Raw genomic sequence first — 22844 nt, 5'->3', positions numbered from 1 at the left:
TGAATTAACTATCAAAACTTTTCTTGATGATGAAGAATCACTTGTTACTGGGCAGCCGCAGTGGTGCAGTGGTTACCGTTGCTGCCTCACAGCAAGAGGTTCTCCGGCTCAATCCTCGGCTGGGTGCCTTCTGTGCGGAGTCTGCATGTCCTCCCTGTGGTCGCGTGGGTTTCCTCCCACATCCCAAAGACATGCTGTAGGTGGATTGGAGACTCTAAACTGGCCCTAAGTGTGAGTGCATGCATGTGTGTGCCTTCTGTGGAAGGTTGGTTGCTGGGATGGCAACTTGGCACCATAAAACTCCACTGCCAATCATGAGCAGACAGGTGACCTGCTGTGGTGACCCCTAACCAGGAGAAAGCCGAAAGAAGAAGATTTTATATGGTTACTATGTAGATGTTACTGTATACCACACTAAGGTTTAACTATGTTAATTCTAGGGGTCTTCTTCTATTCACTATTTGAGATCAAATGATTATTTTTTCTTTATGTGAAGAAATGTTTGTGTAATCTGCTAATTTTTATAAGTACGGCTGAAGGTGGTACACTGAAACTGATCAGTTTGTTTCTGTCCTGATGGTTTTGTTTGTGCATATATAATCACTGTGAAACTACATACAAACTTTTACTTCAAGTCTACAATTGGATTTTTACCTAGTAAGTTCTTCACTGAAGTATACTTTTATTTTGTGAGGTGCTGGAATATGTTAATTTGATGTTGGATCATGTCTGAGTATTCACACCAGTGGGTTCCTGCACTTCCAATGTTTGCACTGTTAAAGTATTGACCACTTTTTTCTATTAGTTATTTTTATTGTCGCCTCACAGTTAGACTTTGCCCGTTCGATTCTCAGTTAGAGCGTCTTCTGTGTAGCGACATGCGTGAATGGGCGTTCCTTCATTGAAGGTTGTGCATTAGGCTCGGCAAGCCAGTACGTAAAAATCTACTGCCAATCATTAGCGGAACGGAGTTCCGCTGTGGCGACCCCTAACCGGGAAAAGCCGAAAGACACAAACAAACAAACAAACAAGTATAAGGTTCCCTGATCTGATATTAGCTTCCCTAACAATGTAGTTCAGTCATAGACTTTCAAGTAGCACTACATCTGAAATTGTTTATACACCACACAAAGGTCAACTGTAAGCAACCTGTTAGAAATATAAAGCCAATTCCTGAAACATTTCTGTAAAGTTCAAATTCTCTAACTCAGTGATTTTTCTAGTAAGAAATCATTGTACCTTTTCTAATTCTTTATGTTACTTGTCTAAAGGATACAAAATGCAAGAATGTTTCCAATAATGAGCTGGACAGCTAAGGTATTACTTAGCATTCCTGTCCTTGGAATAAATAGACAAAAGCTTTAGAATTAGATGGGCCAGATTATAAGAGCTTCTCACTTTGGAACACATACGCTGATCAAAGTTTAAACTGTTGTCTATCATTCTTCTTTGACCTTTACTGATAGAATCATTTTTATGATATAACCATTTATTTTGCAATCATAATTTATGCCTTTTTTCAAAATCTTTTGATGTTACATTTATTGACAAATTAAAGGCAAGTTTCATAGGTTCATACTAAGCTAACTGTCCTTATGGACCATTTTAAGCCTAGGCAATTACTTCATGTAAGAATCAAACCTTGCACCTTTGGTTTGTAAGGTAAACACCTTAACCATTATGCCACCCTCCCACCCCCTTATTACTACTGAACCAGATGTCTATGTTTATGGACCACCTATGAAAACTCTGTCATCTTTTACCAAAGTAATTATGTTACTTGATTTGTGGTCATCAGCATATTTTGTTACCATGATCCCATTTCCCACTTTTACATCTGAAATGATCAAGCCAATAAAAAAATGGCCAGAGTACACATCCGGTGGGTCTGTACTGTAATCCTTGACAGGAATGATAGGTAATCTCTGCCCTAACTAGTTGCATCTTGTTGCTTTTTCAATATTTTTCTATTAAAACAAGTATGATGCACTAAGGTTTAATGGCTTTGTTAGCTCTTTCTTTATGGAGAACTATTTGCAAATTTAGGGTTTACTTTTGTTCCTTAAAAGTAAAAATAACTTTCACATCAGCAATGCCCAGTACTTTTACAGATTCTTCTGAATGTTTTGAATATATCACTTCGCTACAAAACTATTACTTATCTGAATGTCATGTCATTCATTATGAACTATTCCAGTTATTAATTTGCAAAGTTCAGAGGCTAAACCTCTATTTTTTTCTCAGAAATGGTTTTAATTTTCATATCTAGACTATGAACGTTCTTTTATGTAAATATTCTTTCCTGAAGATAAATATTGTGTAAGCCGTAAGTGTTACACTTCCCTTTATCTCTTTCTCCACTTGCTTTCTTAAAATGGTTTGTTTTTTTATTGTTCATAGTGTTTCTGCATGAAGTTGTAATCAACAGCAGTGTGCTGTTTCCCAAGGCTAAGTAAAATGCTTTCCTTACTTTTAGGTGCACATTTTTTCATTTCTGTTCTTATGCAATGGTGCGTGACGCTGCAACCTGCTTGACTGGCAAATTGTATATAGTTTTACTTGTTGCAACCACTGCTAAAGGAATTTCAAGGCATTTCCATATTTTCTTAGTTTCTGAAGACAACTATCAAGGCATTCCAGTGTTTTCTTAGTTTCTGATGACAACCTTCTTTGAATGGGATCACCATTTACTCTATAGACATAGTTCTGTTTCTAAGCACTTTATATAAAGGCTCTTCATAATGACAGTCTTAGGGGTCCATATTCTCATCTCAGATATTATATATAGCAAATATCGAGTACATTCCTTTACATGAGAATCAAACATGGATCTTAGTACAAGATCAATGGGTTTATGGCTAAAGTGATTTTTAAACATAATTTCATGTAACTTTTTTTCACTGTGTTTCTGAGGTTGTACATGATTTCATATTAAGCTGTAGATCATTGCCCGGTTACATTACTGAGAATGGTGCTTTCTCTGTCTTCATTCTTAGTGGTGATAGAAGACAGCTCCAACATTTCACAATGCTTTTCGTATGTCTGGATTTTTACATCAGATGTAGTCAATGTACATATAGTTCTCTTATTTTTTCCCTTTTATTTCCCATTCCTTCAAAGTTCCTGCAAGTCTTTGAAATCTTTGTCACAGTAACTTTCGTGTTATAGCTTAGAAACGGAAACACCATTGATGGCTTAAAAACAAGACTATGAATTTTGTGATATGAACAGTTTACAAAAATATGTTGACTAGATCGCACATGGTACAAAAATAACATGACCTCATGCACCACCTAGTGACAGTTTTCTAATACTGCATGAAGTCATGTAACATGAATGCATATACAAGGTACTACACTATGTACATGTGCAAACAGATCACATAGGGAAATCATCTGACAGTGGTCTAACATGACGACATTTGTTGCAAACAGAGAAAATAAACGCACACACATACTCACACATAAATAAATAGAAAGCCTAGTGTAAACACAATAGAAAATAATGAAATGCAAAGAAATAAAAACAGTAAATATACACCGAGGTTACGAGGTATAAACGCACACACATACTCACACATAAATAAATAGCAAGCCTAGTGTAAACACAATGAGAAAATAATGAAATGCAAAGAAATAAAAACAGTAAATATACACCGAGGTTACGAGGTATAAGATGAACTATTTTAATGTCAGACTTGAGGTGGTTTCCTATGATATGATCTAGTTAGCCATGATCTGCCTCTACTGACCTGCATTAGATGCCACATATAAAGTCACGGCCATTCAGAGTCTACCAGCTAACACTGCCGGCCAAGAAGATGTCACATATGTGCTATGTTGCATTTGTTTCACAAAATATGCCTTGAGGATGTAATGACTCTCTCATAGTGAAATCTGATATTAATGGTGCATTGATGCTATTTGGCAAAGTACATAATTAGATTTCTCACATTTGTATCTGGTTTTATTTGTGTGTTCAGCGTAGGCATTCTTCTTTATAGGACAATTATGTACTACTGGCCTCCATATGATCTTGTTCAGTGGATAGAGTCTGATTCCTATTACACTGCTGAAATATTTTAGCATTGCAGGGAGATGTGATTATGTGAAACATTTTATAATATAAGCATCTTTGTCGTTGTTATTAACATGTCAGGTAGCACTGCAGCTTTGTGGACACCACATGTATCCAAACCAAGAGACTAAGTCTCTCTAAAAACAATTCCTCAGAGCCAGTGATCTGAATGTACATTATGAGGCTTATGGTCAGCAGAAATAGAGACTGAATTAGGCTGACTGATGATATCAGTGTCAGATGTTTCATATGTGTCCTACAGGAAAACAGAACACACTGATGGCACAAACAGGAACTAGCTGGAGATCTATTAGAAGTAATTTTGAGCTTCTGGAGGAGTTCTGCTAAGAAACACTTTATGGTGTCATGTGAGATTCTAAGTGCCACCAACGTTTCTTGGGCCTTCATGGTTGGGGGGTGTCATATAAATTGCTGAAGTAAAAACACTGTTGCTCCTGCATTCTGCTGTAGGTTGTATGATAACACTTTATCCACGTATATAATACGTGTCATATCACACCTGCTAAATATCATATCACGCTTACTGGTTATGCATATGAACCATATGCTGTGAATACATTTTGCATATACACATATAGTCATGTAACACGGGTTGGCAAACAGCCATATCCAGTCACAGCCGTAAAAGCAATACATTTAGGATCTACATAGGTTCATAGGTAGGTACTAAGCTATCTGCCCGAGGGCATTTATAAGCCTAGCCAGAATGTGTCGACTTTCGCCACCCCATTGATTAATTAACTGATTCTCTGTCAAGCAGAGCCAATGAAGTGATTCCAGGGGTGTATTTTATGTTACCCATCCACTCGTCAAAGTTTCTCTTGAAGAGTGTTAGTGAGGGGCTCTGCCTGATGTAATTTGGAATTTTGTTCCAAAGCATGGGGAGTCTCTGTGACAGGAATCTATCCCTCCAGCATGTTCTATTTATTGTTGTGGCAAGGTTTAGCTCACTAGAGCACGTGGCTCGCAGTGACTTGGAATTCTTTAGGTGGAGCTTGCCCATTAATTCTGAGTTGGACATAGCCTTGTAAGTCAGGCAGAGATCACCTCTGAGTAAGCGATATGCCACTGAGTACAGCTGGAGTTTTTTCAGTCGGGCTGCATAGAACATATGTTTGAGACCAGTAATCCTCTTGGTGAGGTAGTTTTGTGGTCTTTCCAGCTGTTGGAAGTGTCTTGTGAGGTACATCCCAAATGGGGCATTGTACTCTATGATGGGTCTAATGAGTGATGAGTAGAGGGGCTCTATAACCTCTTTATTTCTAGATGCGAACCCTTTAGTAATTAAATGGGCCACATAGAAGGATTTCCTAACTACTTTGGCAATATGATTGTCAAAGAAGAGATTACTATCTACCTGGGTCCCCAGATCTCTTATTACCTCTTCTGTATTAAGGGGGCTGCCACCTATGTGGTAATTCGTGAGTGTTTTGTTTTTCCCTAACGGGATAACTATGCATTTTTTGGCATTTAGCTTGAGGCCATGACTTTGACACCAGGAGTTCATCTCAGTAAGGCACTTTAGGAGGATGTCCATGTCAGCCAGAGAGTTTATTATGGCTCCCAGTTTGCAGTCATCGGCAAACTTGGTTAGCCATAGTACTCCTGTGTTTGCCTGTAATTCTGAAAAGTAGATGTCGAACAGTAGGGGTCCCAGGACTGAGCTTTGTGGAACACTCCTTGTGACTGGTTTAGAGTCGGACCTGGAGCCTGCTATTCTTACCATGTGAGTTCTGTCTGTAAGCCAGTTGGCAACCCATCTCGTGATGTAGGGGGTTATGTTCAGGCTGGTGAGTTTTACTGTAATACCCGAGTGGGGATGTTATATGAAACTGTCTGCTTGGGTCTATATTATGTCCGTGGAAAATGTATTCATTGAATATGTCTTCTGCAAACAACAAATGACAAAAATCACTTCAGTGAACTGCGGAAGATTTCCCACGTTTCACAAACACTTGCCCACCAACCTAACCTTTCCCTTTTCACCACTGTAGTGCAATCTCAGAGTTGGTATATATAGTTAGGGGAGTATGGGGGCACAGTCCCTCACATTGGGGGTGCAAAGCCCCCCACTTGGATGGATTTGAGTTAGTCCGTTGTGTGTTCCGGACGGTTGGTGGGTAAGTGTTTGTGAACCATAGGAAAACTGGGATTCACTGAAGTGAATTTCATCAGTTGTCGTTCGCAGAAGATGTATTCTTTCACAAATGTAATATAGACCCGTCTCCTTCATATACACTGCTACATGCTTGCATCATCTATGCCAGCATGCAATGCTCATGCATATTGTTTGCTGTCTGAATTCTGTTTATGATGTTCTTCATCCCACATTGCTGCAGTCCTAACACTTGGGTAGTCCGCTGTCCCAGTCGGCCCGAATAATTAGTCTGCCAGGGTACAAATGCGCATGACCATATCCTCAGTCTTTTTTGCCGCATGGTCCAATGCAGAAGCAGTTTTGCGAGTGCAGGTTGGCGTTCTGAAATTTTCTGAAGTCGGAGTTTCAGACCGAATCAAAGTTAATATTTTGGTTTTTCTTGCCTCAGTATTTAACCGGATGTCAGAAAAAGTGAATAACTGTATTTTGTGGGAAACAGATACCTCATAGGGATTACCATACCTTGTGTATACCTTGCTTAGGAGTTGGATGTCGCTCTTGTGCTAGATTTAACAAACGCACTATAAAGAGAAGATTAGACTGTGCCAGGTTAGTTTTGGGAAGCAATTATAAAGCGCATGTCGGATGCTCCGGCGCCCTTCGTCCAAAAAGCGCAGGACAAAGCAGCACAAAGCCTAGGTTGGAAGAACCGTCAGTCCCGGACGTCGGTTCTTTAGAAGGCTCGGTGGAGCCGGAGGTTCTGCAAGAAGTTTCTTTGGAGTCTCAGGGGGAGACTTTACTGTTACAGGATGTGTCCTCTCAGGAGGTAGGCCAGGCTGAAGGGGCTTCTCAGGTGGCTGTTCTCCCTCCCTTCCTAAGGTGGTTAGGCCCTCCTTCTGTTTCCAAGGCTTCTTTGAGAGGCAGGCCAGGTTTAGCTTCAGTGGGTGTCTCTCCTAGTTCTTCAGGATCTTTGCCTAAGAAACATATGCTTAAAATGGCAGAAGATTTGATTACTATGATTAGGGGTTCTATGCCCTCTCCTGATAAGAGGCCTAGGGTGGAACCTGAGCTTGAGAGTTTTGAGCAGTGTTCGGAGGCTTCTGAGTCTTCTGAAGACTTACAGGAGTATCCTCCTTATTCTGATTCTGATGTGGATGATGCTACTCCTTCAGCTTCTCCTCCTGAGGATTTTTCTTTTTCAGAGACTCTTCATTCCATGAGGGAACATTTTAAATGGGAAGGTCAAGATTTCTCTGATTCCAGGAAGAGGCTTAGGGAATTTTTGTTTTTACCCCAGCATAGGCCTTTAGCTATACCTCCTGTTCTGCATGTGGTGGAAGATGTTTTTGCAGAGGCTTCCCTGAACCCTGATTCTTTGCCTCCTGCCCCAGTTAAACCGGACAGGTATTATAGGGTGCCTGAAGCTCATAAGTATCTTTTTAAGAGTCCTAGGGCAGACCCAGAAACTGTTTCTCATGGGCCTAAAGGTGTTAAGGCTTCTGTTGTTAAAAATCCTGTCCCTCCTGATAAAGAGGCAAGGGCTTTGGATAGATGGGGAAAGAAAGTGTATACTTCTTCCACTTTAGCCATGAGGGCTTTGAATTGCCAGTTCCACATGTTAAAATATCAAAATTATCTCCTTTCACAATTGCAGTCTAAGGTGGATGCTCTGGCGGAAGGTATTGAGTGTAAAGAGTTGCAGGATTTAGTTCATGTGTCTGAACAGGTGGGTAAGCATTCCTTGCAATGTGGTTTTGATGCTGTGCAGGCCTCTTCGAGGGTGGCTGCCACTGGTTCTGTTCTTCGCAGGCACGCCTGGCTGAGGGATCAGAATTTAGCTGAGCATGTTAAGACAAGGATTTTGGATGCTCCATTACAGTCTGATGTGTTGTTTGGTTCGCCTGTGGAAGCAGTTTTAAAGAAAATGGAGGACAAGGCTAAGTCTATGCAGACTGTTAAAGATTTTTTGCAGGTTCAGCCCCCAAAGTTTAGTAGAAATTGGCCTACTAAGGGATGGACATATCCTTCTTATGATTCCCAGTCTAGGGGTAGGTCTAGACGTGGTAGGGGAGAGCTCAAGGTTCTTTAGGCCTAGAACAGGAGTTCACCTGCTCAATCTTCTGGTGAGGAACAGACCCAATGACCTGCCTTTTCAGCTGCCAGTGCTTTCTCCTCTGGCAGCACCTTTGGGAGGAAGGCTGGCACTTTTCAAAGAAAATTGGAGTTTAATTACCCAGGACAGCTGGGTATTGGATATCATTCAAACAGGTTTCATTTCCATACCTTGCCTCCTTTCAAAGGCATGCCAGACATTCCTCCTCTACAAAGAAAAGAGGCTCACAAGCAAATTTCTCTGTTACTCCAAATAGGGGCCATTCAGCCGGTTCCTGTGCCAGAAAGGGGCCTAGGATTTTATTCTCGCCTGTTCCTAGTACCAAAGAAGGGGAACACGTGGAGACCAATTTTGGATTTATCTATCCTCAACACTTATCTGGACATTCCCAAGTTCAAAATGTTGACGTTACAACAGCTTTTACCTCTACTGGGCAAAGATCACTGGATGGTAACTTTAGATCTCAAGGAGGCTTACCTTCATGTGCCTATCAGACTAAGTTGCAGGAAGTATCCGAGCTGGGAATTCCCATTATCAGTTCTCTGCATTGCCCTTTGGCTTATCTACTGTATTCACAAAGTTCTGGCTCCAGTGATAGCTTACTTCAGGCTAAAAGGAATACAAATCTATCCTTACTTGGACGACTGCCTAATTCTGGCTCAAGAAAAGGAAGACCTTTTACAGCATTTGGAATATGTGATAGCAGTGCTAAGATGCCTGGGGTATTCTGTGAACGAAATAAAGTCCAGTCTAGTACCCTCTCAAGACATGTGCTTTCTGGGTGTGAGACTGAATACAGCAACCCAGATGGCCTTTTTAACCCCGGACAAACAAAAGAATCTTTCCCTGTACTTCCATCAACTATCTCTTCAGTCCGGGCTGACTACAAGGACAGTCCTTCAAGCCTTAGGGTTCATGGCATCTTGTATTCTGGTGCTTCCCAATGCCAAACTGCATATGAGGAAGCTGCAATGGTACCTCAAAAATGTATGGACACAGCACTGCCAGGATTTGGACACTGTCATTCAAATAATACCTTGCATTCAAAAGGAATTTTTGTGGTGGGCTCAGGAATGTCACCTAAACAAGGGACTCTCTGTGACCCGGCCAGAGGCGAGTCAGATTCTAACGACAGATGCCTCAGACATAGCTTGGGGAGCTCATCTGAATGGAAAGTGGATACAAGACAAGTGGCCTGCCAGACTACAGCATCTACATATCAACATGAAGGAGATGTTAGCAGTCCAGTTTGCATTAATGGCTTTCAAGGAGTTACTTCTTCCAGGGCAGGTGTTGATTCTAACAGACAACACAACTGTCATGTGGTACATCAACAAACAAGGGGGAACACATTCTTATGCTCTATGCAGGCAAGCAATGATTTTATGGGAGACTGCGCTCAGCTTGCAACTAACTCTTCAGGCAAGGTTTCTAGCGGGAGCACAGGACTCCTTAGCAGATGTGTTAAGCAGGCAAATCATGGATCCCAGTGGAAACTGGATCTTCATGTATTTTGGAAATTGACAGTGTCATGGGGAACTCCAGACATAGATCTGTTCGCTTCTCCACTAAACCACCAGCTGCCAAAGTTTTGCACAAAAAGGTTTCATCACACAGCTTGGAAAGTGGATGCTCTTTCTTTCAGTTGGACAAATCTTCATGTGTATGCCTTTCCACCTCTGCCTCTTCTCCCAAAGGTACTCCTAAAGGTCAGACAAGACAAGCCAAGGATGATTTTAATAGCTCCAGATTGGCCTCGGCAACACTGGTACCCATTACTAAGGAGTCTGGTAAGGAAGCCTCCATGGCCTTTACCTTTGATTCCACACCTATTGTCTACTCAATGTCAAGCTTCACACTCTTCATCTGACAGCCTGGCATATTCTGTTTTGAAACACAGCAGGTCTCAACTTCCTCAACAAGTTTTGAATGTGATTATGGAAGCCAGAAGACCTAGTACAAGGAAAGTGTACTCAGAAAAATGGAAGAGATTTTTGTTTTGGAGTGCAGCAAAGGATTTGGAGGTTTCTGAGCCTAATTTGAGTGTGGCTCTTCAATATCTTACTGAGTTATTAGACAAAGGTTTGTCTTTCTCTTCCATTAAGATTCATGCTGCAGCAATTTCAGCTCACTATGATTGTGACCCACCATTGTTTTCTCATCCTTTGTTCAAGCAATTTCTTAGAGGGCAAAGAATATAAGACCCGAGCTCCTACTCCTGCTTGGGAACACAATTTGTGTTGGAGAAACTTACTCTACAACCTTTTGAGCCTGCGGCTACTGCTGAATTGAAATACTTGTCATGGAAGACTGCTTTTGTTGGCCATTACTTCTGCAAGAAGGGTTTCTGAATTGCAGGCCCTTATGGCGGTTGAGCCTTTTGATTTTCCATAAGGACAGGGTATCATTACGCACTAATCCTTCCTTTATGCCTAAGGTGGTTTCTAGTGTGGCTTTAAACCAAACTATTCATTTGCCTACTTTTATGCAGATCCCCAAAATAAGGAAAAGATTTTGCACACTTTAGATGTACACAGGCAGTTGCGTTATTATTTAAGCAGGACTAAGGCTTTTAGGCAGTCTCAGCAGTTGTTTGTTTCTTTTGCTTTGAGTTCTCAGGGCAAGCCTGTGTCAAAACAAACTATTTCTAAGTGGATTGGGTTTTGCATTACATTTTGTTATTCCCATCATGGCAAGGAGATTCCAGCTGGGATTAGGCCTCATTCCACTAGGGCTACTGCCACTTCAACAGCATTTCTAAGGGGTGGCAACTAAGGATATTTTGGAGGCAGCTACTTGGAGTTCAGTGCATACTTTCTCTAAGCACTACCACCTTCCTCTCTACTCTAAATCCAGGGCTGGTTTGCTATTTTGCAGGGCATGTTGACAGCCCTGCTTCCTTATGATTTGCCAGCCTCCCTTACCTCTGCTTTGGGATTCTACCCAAGTGTTAGGACTGCAGCAATGTGGGATGAAGAACATAGTACAGTTTTGTACCTACCATAAATGTAGATGTTCGAAGATCCACATTCCCTCCTTCCCTCTGTGTTTAGGGGTGGTTGTGTGGGTGGGGTTGTACCTTGTAAATTTGTATATATTGTATATATATTGGGTACAAGAGTGTTTGGTGTTTTTTGGTTTTGGCCTTATCTTTTAGGGTCTTCTGACATCTGGGGCAAGAAAAGACTGATCGGTCATGCGCATTTCCTGACGTCAGACTAATGCGCCTTGACCGACGTCAGCCATATACTTTGGTATTCGGGCCGACTGGGACAGCGGACTACCCAAGTGTTAGGACTGCAGCAATGTGGATCTTCGAACATCTACATTTATGGTAGGTACAAAACTGTACTTTTGCATTAGTTGTTATCGTGAGGAATAATTAGAATTTTACTATTTTACCATGGCTGCCTCATGCTCTGGCTGTATCACTGTCTTATCTTGTACATTAACATGGCATGTATAGTTCTAGTCTTTACTGTGTCACCTGACACCTGAGAAAAATGGCTCATCTTCCATGCCGCAGTGTGCTACACAGTGATAAGTGGGACAGCAATTGTCCCTTGATGCCACTAGCTATCATTAGCATAGGCAAGGAAGAAGTGGAACAGGAACAGGGGAGAACATATGTCACTTAGGGATAAATATGTATCACATAAAATACCACTTCTTTGGAAATGGCTTCCTCTCTACATAAAGCAAAATACTTTTCTTACACCATTTAAATGTAATCTGGATGAATGGATAGGTAAGTGCAAATTCACCCATGGTTTATCACCTTTGTACCTCATGGATAGGGGCAACATGTAAATGTTTTGCTCATCTCAGGGTTATTTGTACTTAAAATATAAGAGCTAAAAATGTTACTAAAATATATTGCTAGGCTTCTAAAGATCCGAGCATACTAAGTACGTAGGAGCCTTGAAAAAAATAGATTCTTATAGGCTCATAGGTATATACTAGGCCAACAACCATGAGGGCCCCCACAAGTTTATATACACAATCCAACTCAACTGTGTCCCTATGCATCATGGAAGCCTATTAGGAGTGGGTATGTTAGGAGGTTCTACACATTATGTGGGGTGGGGTATGTTAATTTGGGCATTACCTCTGTCAATCATAGACATGGCGGCCTAAATAGGGCCAGAGTTGGATGAAAGTTAATGACTGATTTTCAGATTATAGGAGGAAGATTATTTCATAATCTTGGACAAGTTCATTTAATGTATTTGTCATGTTTTATATATATATATATATATATATATATATATATATATATATATATATATACGGGATCCCTTTTTAATTTTGAAATACTGAAATCCAGAATTTCAGTATTTCAAAATTAAAATACCGAAGTCTTGAAATACCAGTAAACCAGAAGCGTGAAATTCAAAATCCTGAAGTATGGAGATTTTGAATTAGCGCTTCTGGTGTTGTGGTGTGTGAATGGTAAGGTGTGAGTTTGGGTATGTATGTATGTGTATGTCTGTTGGTTAGGGGCTTTAGTGTCTGTCAGTGTGTGTTTTGACTGTGATGTGTGTGTGCAAGGGTGTATATAATGTGTGGGAGTGAGTTGCTTGTGTGTGTCTGATTGTGCGATTTCGGAGTTAGTATATATATATATATATATATATATATATATATATATATATATATAAGTAGGGGTGTGGGGGTGTGTGGGTGCAGCCTCCCACATGGGGGGGGTGCAGGGGAGCTTGCCCCCTTGCTTATCTGTAGTGTAGGATATTATATTTGAGCTGGGAGGAAGTGGTGTGTATGTGTTTGTGTGTGCTGTATCTGTAGTGTAGTGTCGGGATTTTGAATTTCGCAGTTTTAGGGCTTCGGTGTTTGGTGTCTTCGGCTATGTAATTTCAAAATACTGAAATTCGGGATTTCAGTATTTTGAAATGACATACTGAATCCATATATATATATCTATATATATATATATATATATATATATATATATATATATACACAGACACACACACACACACACACATATATATATATATATATATATATATATATATATATATATATGTGTGTGTGTGTGTGTGTGTGTGTTTCATAGTTTCATAGTTTAGTACTAGGCTATCTGCCCTGGGGCATTTATAAGCCTAGCCATAGTGATGTGGCTTTCGCCACCCCATGAAATGGTACAAAAATGTACAGAATAGATTTAGAATACTGTGCCTCTGTCTAGTAGTGACACAGCGAAGGTCCCCTTATATAATAGAATTAGTTTACTGTGCCCCTGTCTAGTAGTGACACAGAGGTGACCCTGGGGTAAACTTACGATCTCCCATCCACTCATCAAGATTTCTCTTGAAGAGAGTCAGTGAGGGGCTCTGCCTAACATGAACTGGGATTCTGTTCCAGAGCATGGGAAGCCTCTGAGTTATGAATCTATCCCTCCAGCATGTCCTATTCATACTTGTGCCATGGTTTAAGTCTTTAGCTCTCGTGGTTCTGATGGATTTGGATTTTTTGAGGTGGAGCATGTCCATCAGTTCCTGATTGGACATGGCCTTGTACATCAGGCACAGATCACCTCTGAGCAGGCAGTATGCTACTGAATAGAGCTGGAGTTTCTTTAGTCTGGCAGAATAAGACATATGTTGGAGACCCTTGATCCTCTTGGTGAGGTACTTTTGTGGTCTCTCCAGCTGCTGCAAGTGCCGGGTGAGGTACATACCAAATGGGGCATTGTACTCAATCATGGGTCTGATGAGGGAGGAGTATAGGGGTACAATGACATCCTTGGATCTGGATGTGAATCCCTTCATGATAAGGTGTGCAAGGTAGAATGTCTTTCTAACCACTTTGGCAATGTGGGTGTCAAATGAGAGGTCGCTGTCGACTTGGGTCCCTAGGTCTCTGATTACTTTTTCTGTACTCAGTTGGTTACTGTCTATGTGATAATTTGTGGGTACTTTGTTTTTCCCAAAGGGGATGACTATACATTTTTTGGCATTATTTTAAGGCCATGACTCCGGCACCAGTTGTCCGTTTCTGTGAGGCCTTTTTGTAGGATGTATGTGTCAGCTGGTGTATCGACTATGGCGCCTAGTTTGCAGTCATCTTTGAACTTTGTCAGCCACAATCCTCCCATGTTTGCTTTAACATCTGAGAAATAAATGCCGAACAAGAGGGGTCCCAGGACAGATCCCTGTGGGACACCACTTGTGACTGGCTTTGAGTCTGACATGGCTCCAGCGATTTTGACTTTATGGGTTCTGTCTTTTAGCCAGTTTGCAACCCATCTAGTGACATAAGGGTTTACATTTAAGCTGTTGAGCTTATCTATGATGCCTGAGTGGGGTATTGTGTTGAAGACCTTAGCCAAGTCCAGGTAGGCTGTATGGACTGCTTTGCCCTCATCAATGGCTCTAGTGACTGTTTTGAAAAAGTCAACCAGGTTCAAAAGGCAGGATCTGCCCTTTACAAAGCCGAACTGGGTGGGATCAAGTGTCTGTAGGTCCCCAATGTCTCTGTTTATGAGTTCCATAATGATTCTTTCCATAGCTTTGCAGGCCAGGCTGGTTAAGCTTATGGGGCGGTAGTTCCCATGGTCTGTAGAGGTACCCCCTTTATGGAGTGTGACCACTGTTGCTGTACGCCAGTGTTCAGGTACACATCCTGTAGTAAAGCTAAGGTTAAATAGCATTTTTATGTGTGGGTTTAGCTCCTCTTGGAGTTCACATAGCACGCAACCCGGGATACCGTCAGGTCCCATTGATGCTGTGTTTTTAGCTTTGCTAAGGGCGGCTCTCACCTGGACATCTGAGATGACAGGGAGATTACATTCAGCTGGGATAAGTATTTCTTCTTTTGGGGGTGAGGGAGGGGAGAAATTTGCACTGAACCTGTCTGCCAGAATGTTGGCAATGTCTGTGGGTTCAGTGTATTTTTTGTTGTTGTGAACTAACTCTGAGCATATCTGAGGGTTTCCGCCCAGGTTTCTAACATAGCTGAAGAAGGCTTTGTGGTTATCTTTAGTGTCTTTAGCGATTTTTCTCTCAAAGTTGACCTTGGATGTTTTTATGAGAGAACGTAGTTTTCTGCTAGTGTTGATCAGAGATGTCTTCTCTTTATGGGATTTTGCTCTGTCGTGCAGTAGCTTCCTTCTTTTGTTATACAATTTGTTGATGGCTGAGGTCCACCAGACAGGACGCTTGCCTTTGGTGGAGAGGGTCCTGGATTTATTTGGGATTGCATGATCCATGCATTCTTGGAGTTGTCCATAGAAAGCATTTGTGAAGGATTCAGCATTGTGGGATGTGGTTTCCACTGGCCCAGTGGGCTTAAAGGATACCATCTCAGTCTTAAGAAGAGTGAAATCGGCTTTTGAGAAGTTTTTCACTGTGGTCTTTTGTGCTGGGGGTGGAGGTGGGATATGTATATCCAGAGTGATTAGTTTGTGGTCAGATCTCACCAGTGAGGGGTATACTTCTGGTGTTGAGCATTTTGTCCCCATGATTGTGATGATCAGGTCCAGTATATTATCTCCCCTAGTGGGAGAGGTGACTAGTTGTTCCAGTGCATTTGAATTTATGAATTCCAGGAACCTTTGGGCTAGGGTGTTAGGGCTAGAATAATGTACCCAATCTATGTTAGGGTAGTTGAAGTCTCCCAGTATGATGGTATTTTGTGATACATTCATATCCTCCAATGTCTTCAGGAAGGCTGAGTGGGGTTCCTGAGATTGGGAGGGTGGTCTGTAACATGCTACCAGTTGTATAGCAGTTTTGCCTATGGTTAGTTGCACCTGTATGGTCTCTGATGCTTCATGTGCTGCTACTAACCTGGAGGTGTGGGTGTCCTTGATGAATATGGACACTCCCCTCCTTTGTGGTTCGCCTGGGTTTTGGGGCGAAAAGCATGATATGAGGTATAGCCTGGTAGCGCTGGGGTGCTCTCAGGAGCCTTGAACCAGGTTTCAGTTACTGCACAGACGTCGATGTTCTCCATACTGAGGAGTGCCTCGAGTGCCTGCATCTTGAGATTTAGACTTCTGGCATTTTGCAGCATTACCCTTAGTTTTTTTCCATTTTTGTTTTCTAAGGAGGTGGGTTTGTCTTTTGAGCCTTGCCTAAAAAAGGCACTATGGGGGTGGCAAGAGCCTTAGCCAATATCCGGAAGCCCAGTGGTGACAGGTGCAAGCTGTCCCTTGCGAAGCAGTGTGACTTGCCCAACATGACATCCCAAGCAGACAGACATTGGATCCCCTTAGAATGACACCAGTACTTGAGCCAATTATTAAAGCTGATCATCTTGTCTTTGTATTGTGGCATCATTCTTGGTGAGGGCAAGATGCTGCTCAGGGTCAGGGTCATACCAGCCTGGGCTACATAATCAGAGAGCTCCTCTATGTCTCTTTTCATGTAGTCCAGGGAGGTACATCTCAGGTCATTCACGCCAGCATGGACAATGACGGAGTCATATTTGTACTTGCTTTGGAGTGACCTGAGTGCGTGTGTTATGTGGCGGATCCTAGCTCCCAATAGGCAGTTCACAGTCACCCTCTCCTTGTTCAGCCTGGTAAGCGGGACATCAGTGTGTCTGACTATAGAGTCACCTATTACTAGTGTATCAGGCATGGTGTTTGGCCTTAAGGGCTAGGATTGTTTGACACACTGATTTATTGAAGTATGTGTTGCATGTGTTTTGTTTTGAGGTGGTGGATTTTTGGATGTCTGCTTTGGGAGCCTCTGTTGTTTTGGTAAGTTTTTTATTAGAGCCTCCGAGTATGTCTTTGTGTTTTTATGTGTTTGGTTTGCAGTTGTGGTAGGTCTATTTGGGACTGGGTTTGTTGTGTGTGTGGTTACCATCTCCTCCTGTCTGGTCATGCCAGCCCTGAGTTGAGAGAGTTCAGCCTCCAGTTTGGCTATATAGTTGCATCTCTCACATGTATTTGTGTTTGTTGGGAGGAGGAGAGGGTTGTCTGTGTACATGAGACAATTGTAGCATTGTCTCAAGATTCCCAGATTGACCAGCTGAACTGGAGAGGATGCCAGTAATCTACCACTCGACATGCTAGAATAGTATAAGGGAGTGCTGTGCCTTTAAGGGAAGTGGATATTCACAGGGGTGGTAGGTGGATGTAGTGCTTACTTAGTATGAGAGTGCTTACTTAGAAGGGAGGTTTTGAGAACAAGTGCTGGGCTTATAATATAGCGAGTAGTCTGATTATACTAAGAGTAGAACTTCCTTAAGGGAAAATTTGAAGAGCAGACTTGGCGGAGCCAGAAGAAGTTTAACCTTGTTTAACCGGCGCTGCGCTATGCGCACAGTCGTGCAAAGCCGCGCAAATGCGGATTTTAAACAGGGAACTTCAAAAGAGCTAGAAATGGTCCAAAACAACCAATTACTACAGTTCTTGTGCTGAGGTCACTCCTTCAGGGGCAGGTAGGCTGCTCAAGGCTCCCTACTCCCACTGGTGAGCAAAGAAACTTCTTTCTATCCAAGTAAGGTAATGGACAACACAGGAACTACACCACAGCCCAGAATACAGCAAAGCCTGTAAACTGGTCTAAACTAGTCGAGGAGAGGCGGGAAAACAAGGATTATTTTTTTGTTTTTTTTTGTTTTTAGATAGAAAACACACAGAAAATGCAGAAACAGTAATAAATCAGTTACACAGGCTAGCACACTTTAGTGGGCAGCCTCAACAGTTAAATTAAACAAACAAACAAACAAACTTTCGACCAATTTTCGACTAAAATGTAACTTTAAGTGCAGATATTATATAATGCAACAAACAGCTAAAAAAACAGTTTAAGATTGTTTATGGTAAGCTAGAGAAGGTATTTCAAGTAAAAAAACAGCAAAGATACTTAAATCAAGAAAGTAGTCGCTTATCTGAGTTTTCTGTAGCTAGGACCACTCTGCAGGACCACGAGGAGCTTGTCTGAGTAGTATAGCCAGAAAAAAATGCCCAGAGGCGGATTTTAAACAGGGAACTTCAAAAGAGCTAGAAATGGTCCAAAACAACCAATTACTACAGCTCTTGTGCTGAGGTCACTCCTTCAGGGACAGGTAGGCTGCTCAAGGCTCCCCACTCCCACTGGTGAGCAAAGAAACTTCCTTCTATCCAAGTAAGGTAATGGACAACACAGGAACTACACCACAGCCCAGAATGCAGCAAAGCCTGTAAACTGGTCTAAACTAGTCGAGGAGAGGCAGGAAAACAAGGATTATTTTTTTGTGTGTGTGTGTATATATTGATATTTATGTTTAGTATTAAGTTTCCCAATCTAGTATTACTTCTGCATTTTGGGCATCAACTTTCTAGAATTGGGTCAGACATTGATTTATACACTAGCCAAAGGTTACCTATTAGTAGTCTGTAAGAAATAAAATATAATGACACTTCCTCATTTCCTTCTAAATATTTCAAATTTTCCACCCTTATGATTTTCTAGTGAGGGAGCATTCAGCCATTTTACGTTTTTTCTTGTGGCTTTCTCATATACTATGAAATACAGTATTGTATTCAATAATTGGTTGAATCTGTGAGGTACAAAGGGCACAATGCCGTAGTGACTAGATATGTCCTTTAGAATTAGATGGGCTACAGAATATATCTTTTTGACTTTGATAGGTACACACTGATCAAAGTTTAAAATGCATTACACTGTTGTCCATACATCTTTAATAATTACTAAGATTTGAATATTTGTTTTGTAATCACCTCATTTACATATTTTTATCAAGTGTTGTGATGCGATATATACTGACATTAAAATGAGGTCATTACTACTGTGACAAATGTGTATTTTTTATAAATCATCTTAGAGAACTTTGAAGAACTTTGGCATTTAAGTAATTATGTTACAGAATTTCAAATAATCAGCATATTTGGTTATTCAGAACCTACTTTCTACTTTACTATCTGCAAAAATAGTTTAAAAAAGTGGCCCCAGTAATGAGCCCGGTGGGGCACCACAGGTAACCCCTATTGGGACAGGCAGATAATCTCCCACTCTTACCTACTGCATCTTTTTACATAGTACCATATTACTCGTTCAATTATGTAAGCAATGACATTAAATGTTATTAATGTTTCAATTGTTCCCTTATAGGGAATAGTGTTGATGGCCTTAGGAAGGTCAAAATAAGCAGTATGCACTTTTTGATTTTCATTAAATGCTGCTGTTAGCTCTTCAAAGAATGTCATAAGATTGGAAGGTGACACCTCCCCTTACCAAGCCCATACTGTTCCCATCTAACAAAAGTAGGCCTTCTGAGTCATTTTGGATAATCTCCATTATGAGGCTCTAAGTGACTTTACATAAACTACTGATCAGTCAGATGGGTCTAAAATTCTTTGGGTCTGGTGTAATTTCCCCTTATCCACCTTTATGAGCTGAAATATGGTCATTCACTCCTACAGAATACACTAGTAACATACCACATTAGGCATGTGACACCATGAGGGATAATGGAGCCACCACCCACTTGCTCATATTGCAGATGTGCATTTTTCCACAAACAGTCAGCAGGTGGTCAGTCTATGACCTATGCCTCTGTATGCGGGAGTAGACACATCAGCCATTAGACATATATGACATATGGTAGCTTTTGCGTTGGTACCACAAATGGTAATGTTTTAGTCACGGCTGGACTAGTTAACTTTCAGACAGTATCCAAATTTGCTCATGATAATAAGCTGACTTGTGTATGACCCATAGATGTGTATCTTACTGCTTATGCTATCTATCCACATCCTGTGACTTCATTGTGCCGGCATAAAAATATCAAAGCCCAAGTTTAGGTAAGCTGTTGATTTTTTATATTTGGTGGCACAATGGTGTAGCAGTTAATGTTGTCACCTCACAGCAAGAGGTTCTCCAGTTCAATTCTCGGCTGGAGTGCCTTCTGTGCCAAGTCTGCATGTCCTACCTGCGTTCATGTGGGTTTCCTCCGGATACTCTTATTTTCTCCCACATTCCAAAGATGTGCATCTGGAGTATTTCTCACCAGGTCTCCACTAAAAATAGAGTCTGTCCTAGTCAGACTATCCTGGTAAACAAATGTTAAACAAATAAATAAAATATTGGTAGGTGTATATGTGGACTGGCTCATCTTGGTGCTGTATACTGATCACCCATCCCACTGTCTTGTCTCATACTGGTAGTGGTGCTGCATGAAAGTATTAAGGAATAACACTGGCCTTCATGTCTATTTCTTCGACCCATGTTCACTAGCTCTACACATCTTAAATGCTGCTATTTCAAACTATATCACACTGTTTGTCATCAGGTGCCAACATTGTGAATGATTACCTTGTAACCTTTGTGCTACTTAATATCACTCCCCAGCTTCAGACTGTGTGGCAATTCCCCACCAAAGGTGCCCCTGCTGGACATTCTGTCTTCCTGTCTTAAAAACAGTAGCTGTTCACATCTCTCTGCATGGACTTTGTCCACTAAAGTTCATTGACTTGAACAAACATACTGTGGTCATATTGTGTGCTTCATGACATTTTATGCTTACCCCAGAGTAGTAGGCATAGATCATAGGCTGTCAAATCCAGTAAAACATCCATAAGGCTAGATTATCCTGACAGTTTAATATCTAAACAAATGCAGACAGGAAGTGGTAGAGAAATTAAAGCACACCAGTCTCACCAGAAACAAGACTTAAGTGTCTATTTAACTTACACTCACATGAGTAAATGGTACTATGCATAGGTGGATTTGTTTTATTAAAGACCAATATTTTATTAATATTAACTAGACAACAATGTTTCCATCATTATATTCTTTTATTCATAATATCCATAGTGACAACGTATTAATTTTGGAGTCTTAGAATTGTTCTCCTGTTCTTTTCTGATGTTATATTTTTGCATTAAGGTCTGTACTATGCTCATGCATGACTTTTGTCTTTCCTATCTGCAGGTAGATGGATTTATGAGTTCTTTGCCTGTTCAGCTGGATATGGGAGCAGTTAAAGTCTATCAAAGTGGCCTTGCAACTGCAGTAGAAACTGATTTTGGTTTACTGGTAACATTTGATGGTCTGCACTATGCCTCAGTTGCTCTACCAAGCACTTACTTCAATAACACTTGTGGGATGTGTGGAAACTACAATGGGAACCCCAGAGATGACACATTACTTCCTAATGGAAGCCTTGCCGAATCGCTTGTTGCACTGGGTCATAGCTGGCGGGTTGATGACTTAGACTGGAGATGCACAGACGGGTGCTGGCAGAACTGCAGTATTTGTGAATCTCCACTGGAGTCCTTATATATGAGTCCTGACTATTGTGGAATAATGAATAGGTCTGATGGTCCATTTCGTGAATGTAGGACAATGGTGGACCCTACAGGCTTTATTAAGAGTTGTGTTTATGATTTGTGCAGTAACAATGACATCGCTACTTTGTGTCAAGCAATCCAGGCATATGCTCTTGCCTGTCAATCTATAGGGATTACTGTCCGACACTGGAGGTCAAACACTTTTTGTGGTAAGTTTTAGCTCCACAAATTAATGAAGATTAAGTCCTCGCAATATTCTAGTGCTTTAAGAAATTTAGCATGTTTCACTGCTGTAGCTTGCAAAATATGTTTTTGTGCTACTTAATTTCCTCATTGCTTGTTTCAGCTTTAGATGGTTCTTTTACTTTAAGTTGTGCAACTTGAATCCCATCATTTCTATGTGTGTGTGTGTGTGTGTGTGTGTGTGTGTGTGTGTGTGTGTGTGTGTGTGTGTGTGTGTGTGTGTGTGCACGCGCGCGCATGCATGTGTCCGTGTGTGTCCATGTGTGTGTGTGTGTGTGTGTGTGTGTGTGTACGAGTATATTTAAAAATGCTGACATATCAAAATGGTGATTCTTAAAATGTTAACACTTAATGCAGATAGTGTATAATTTAATACCAACACATCAAAATGTAAAACTTACAATACCTACCAAAGCACCCAAAACTCACATTAACTTAATTGTAAAAACAGACAATCTACTTTTGCTATAATTTTACAGTTAAGATAAAATAAACTAAAACAAATACAAAAACACACACATAGCACTATCCTAAGACTAACATATGGCATGGTTTGTCTGAACAGCAATAGGGTAATGGAAAGGGTTTTCTAATGTAAGGTTCCATGGTGAATTTTAGGGGCAGGGACAGGGTAAGGGATAGCATGCATTAATAAGGTGAAGGGGACCCATAAGTGTTGTTGTGGAAAAATAATACAGCAGGATAATTTAACATAAATTGTTGACAGAATTGGAAGGGTCGGGACTTGAAACCATAAATTATCATGCATATGTTGAAACTAGATAACAGCTGTAAAAAATGTGCTGTGATGTAATTTATGCAGACTTATGTCAAGCCTTTGATGGGGGTTTTACCTTCCTTACTTAAGTTTGCTATATAACATCTTTCTTACTTTAATATCTACAAATCATGTTTAATATTTTTATTAAGAGTGACTTCTTCAGTGTCCTACAATTATGTAAATGCTGTATAATGTTCTTTTCCTTTATTTGTCAAATAAGTAAATATCATGTAATTTTATT

General features: G+C 40.9%; 1 protein-coding gene across 1 annotated transcript in view; it reads left to right on the top strand.

Moving 5' to 3' along the window:
- TECTA (tectorin alpha) overlaps positions 1–22844 on the top strand; it is a 623032-nt gene that overhangs the window by 237165 nt on the left and 363023 nt on the right. The window contains exon 9 of the mRNA XM_044075148.1: positions 21221–21788. Coding sequence (XP_043931083.1) covers positions 21221–21788 — 568 coding nt within the window. The remainder of the gene's footprint in view (positions 1–21220; positions 21789–22844) is intronic.

This window comes from Protopterus annectens, chromosome 6.part0, assembly GCF_019279795.1.
Source record: "Protopterus annectens isolate FY-2018-M chromosome 6.part0, PAN1.0, whole genome shotgun sequence".
In the NCBI taxonomy this organism is placed as follows: domain Eukaryota; kingdom Metazoa; phylum Chordata; order Ceratodontiformes; family Protopteridae; genus Protopterus; species Protopterus annectens.
The sequence above is the reverse complement of the archived record's forward strand: the minus strand, read 5'-3'. Positions and strand labels throughout refer to the sequence as shown.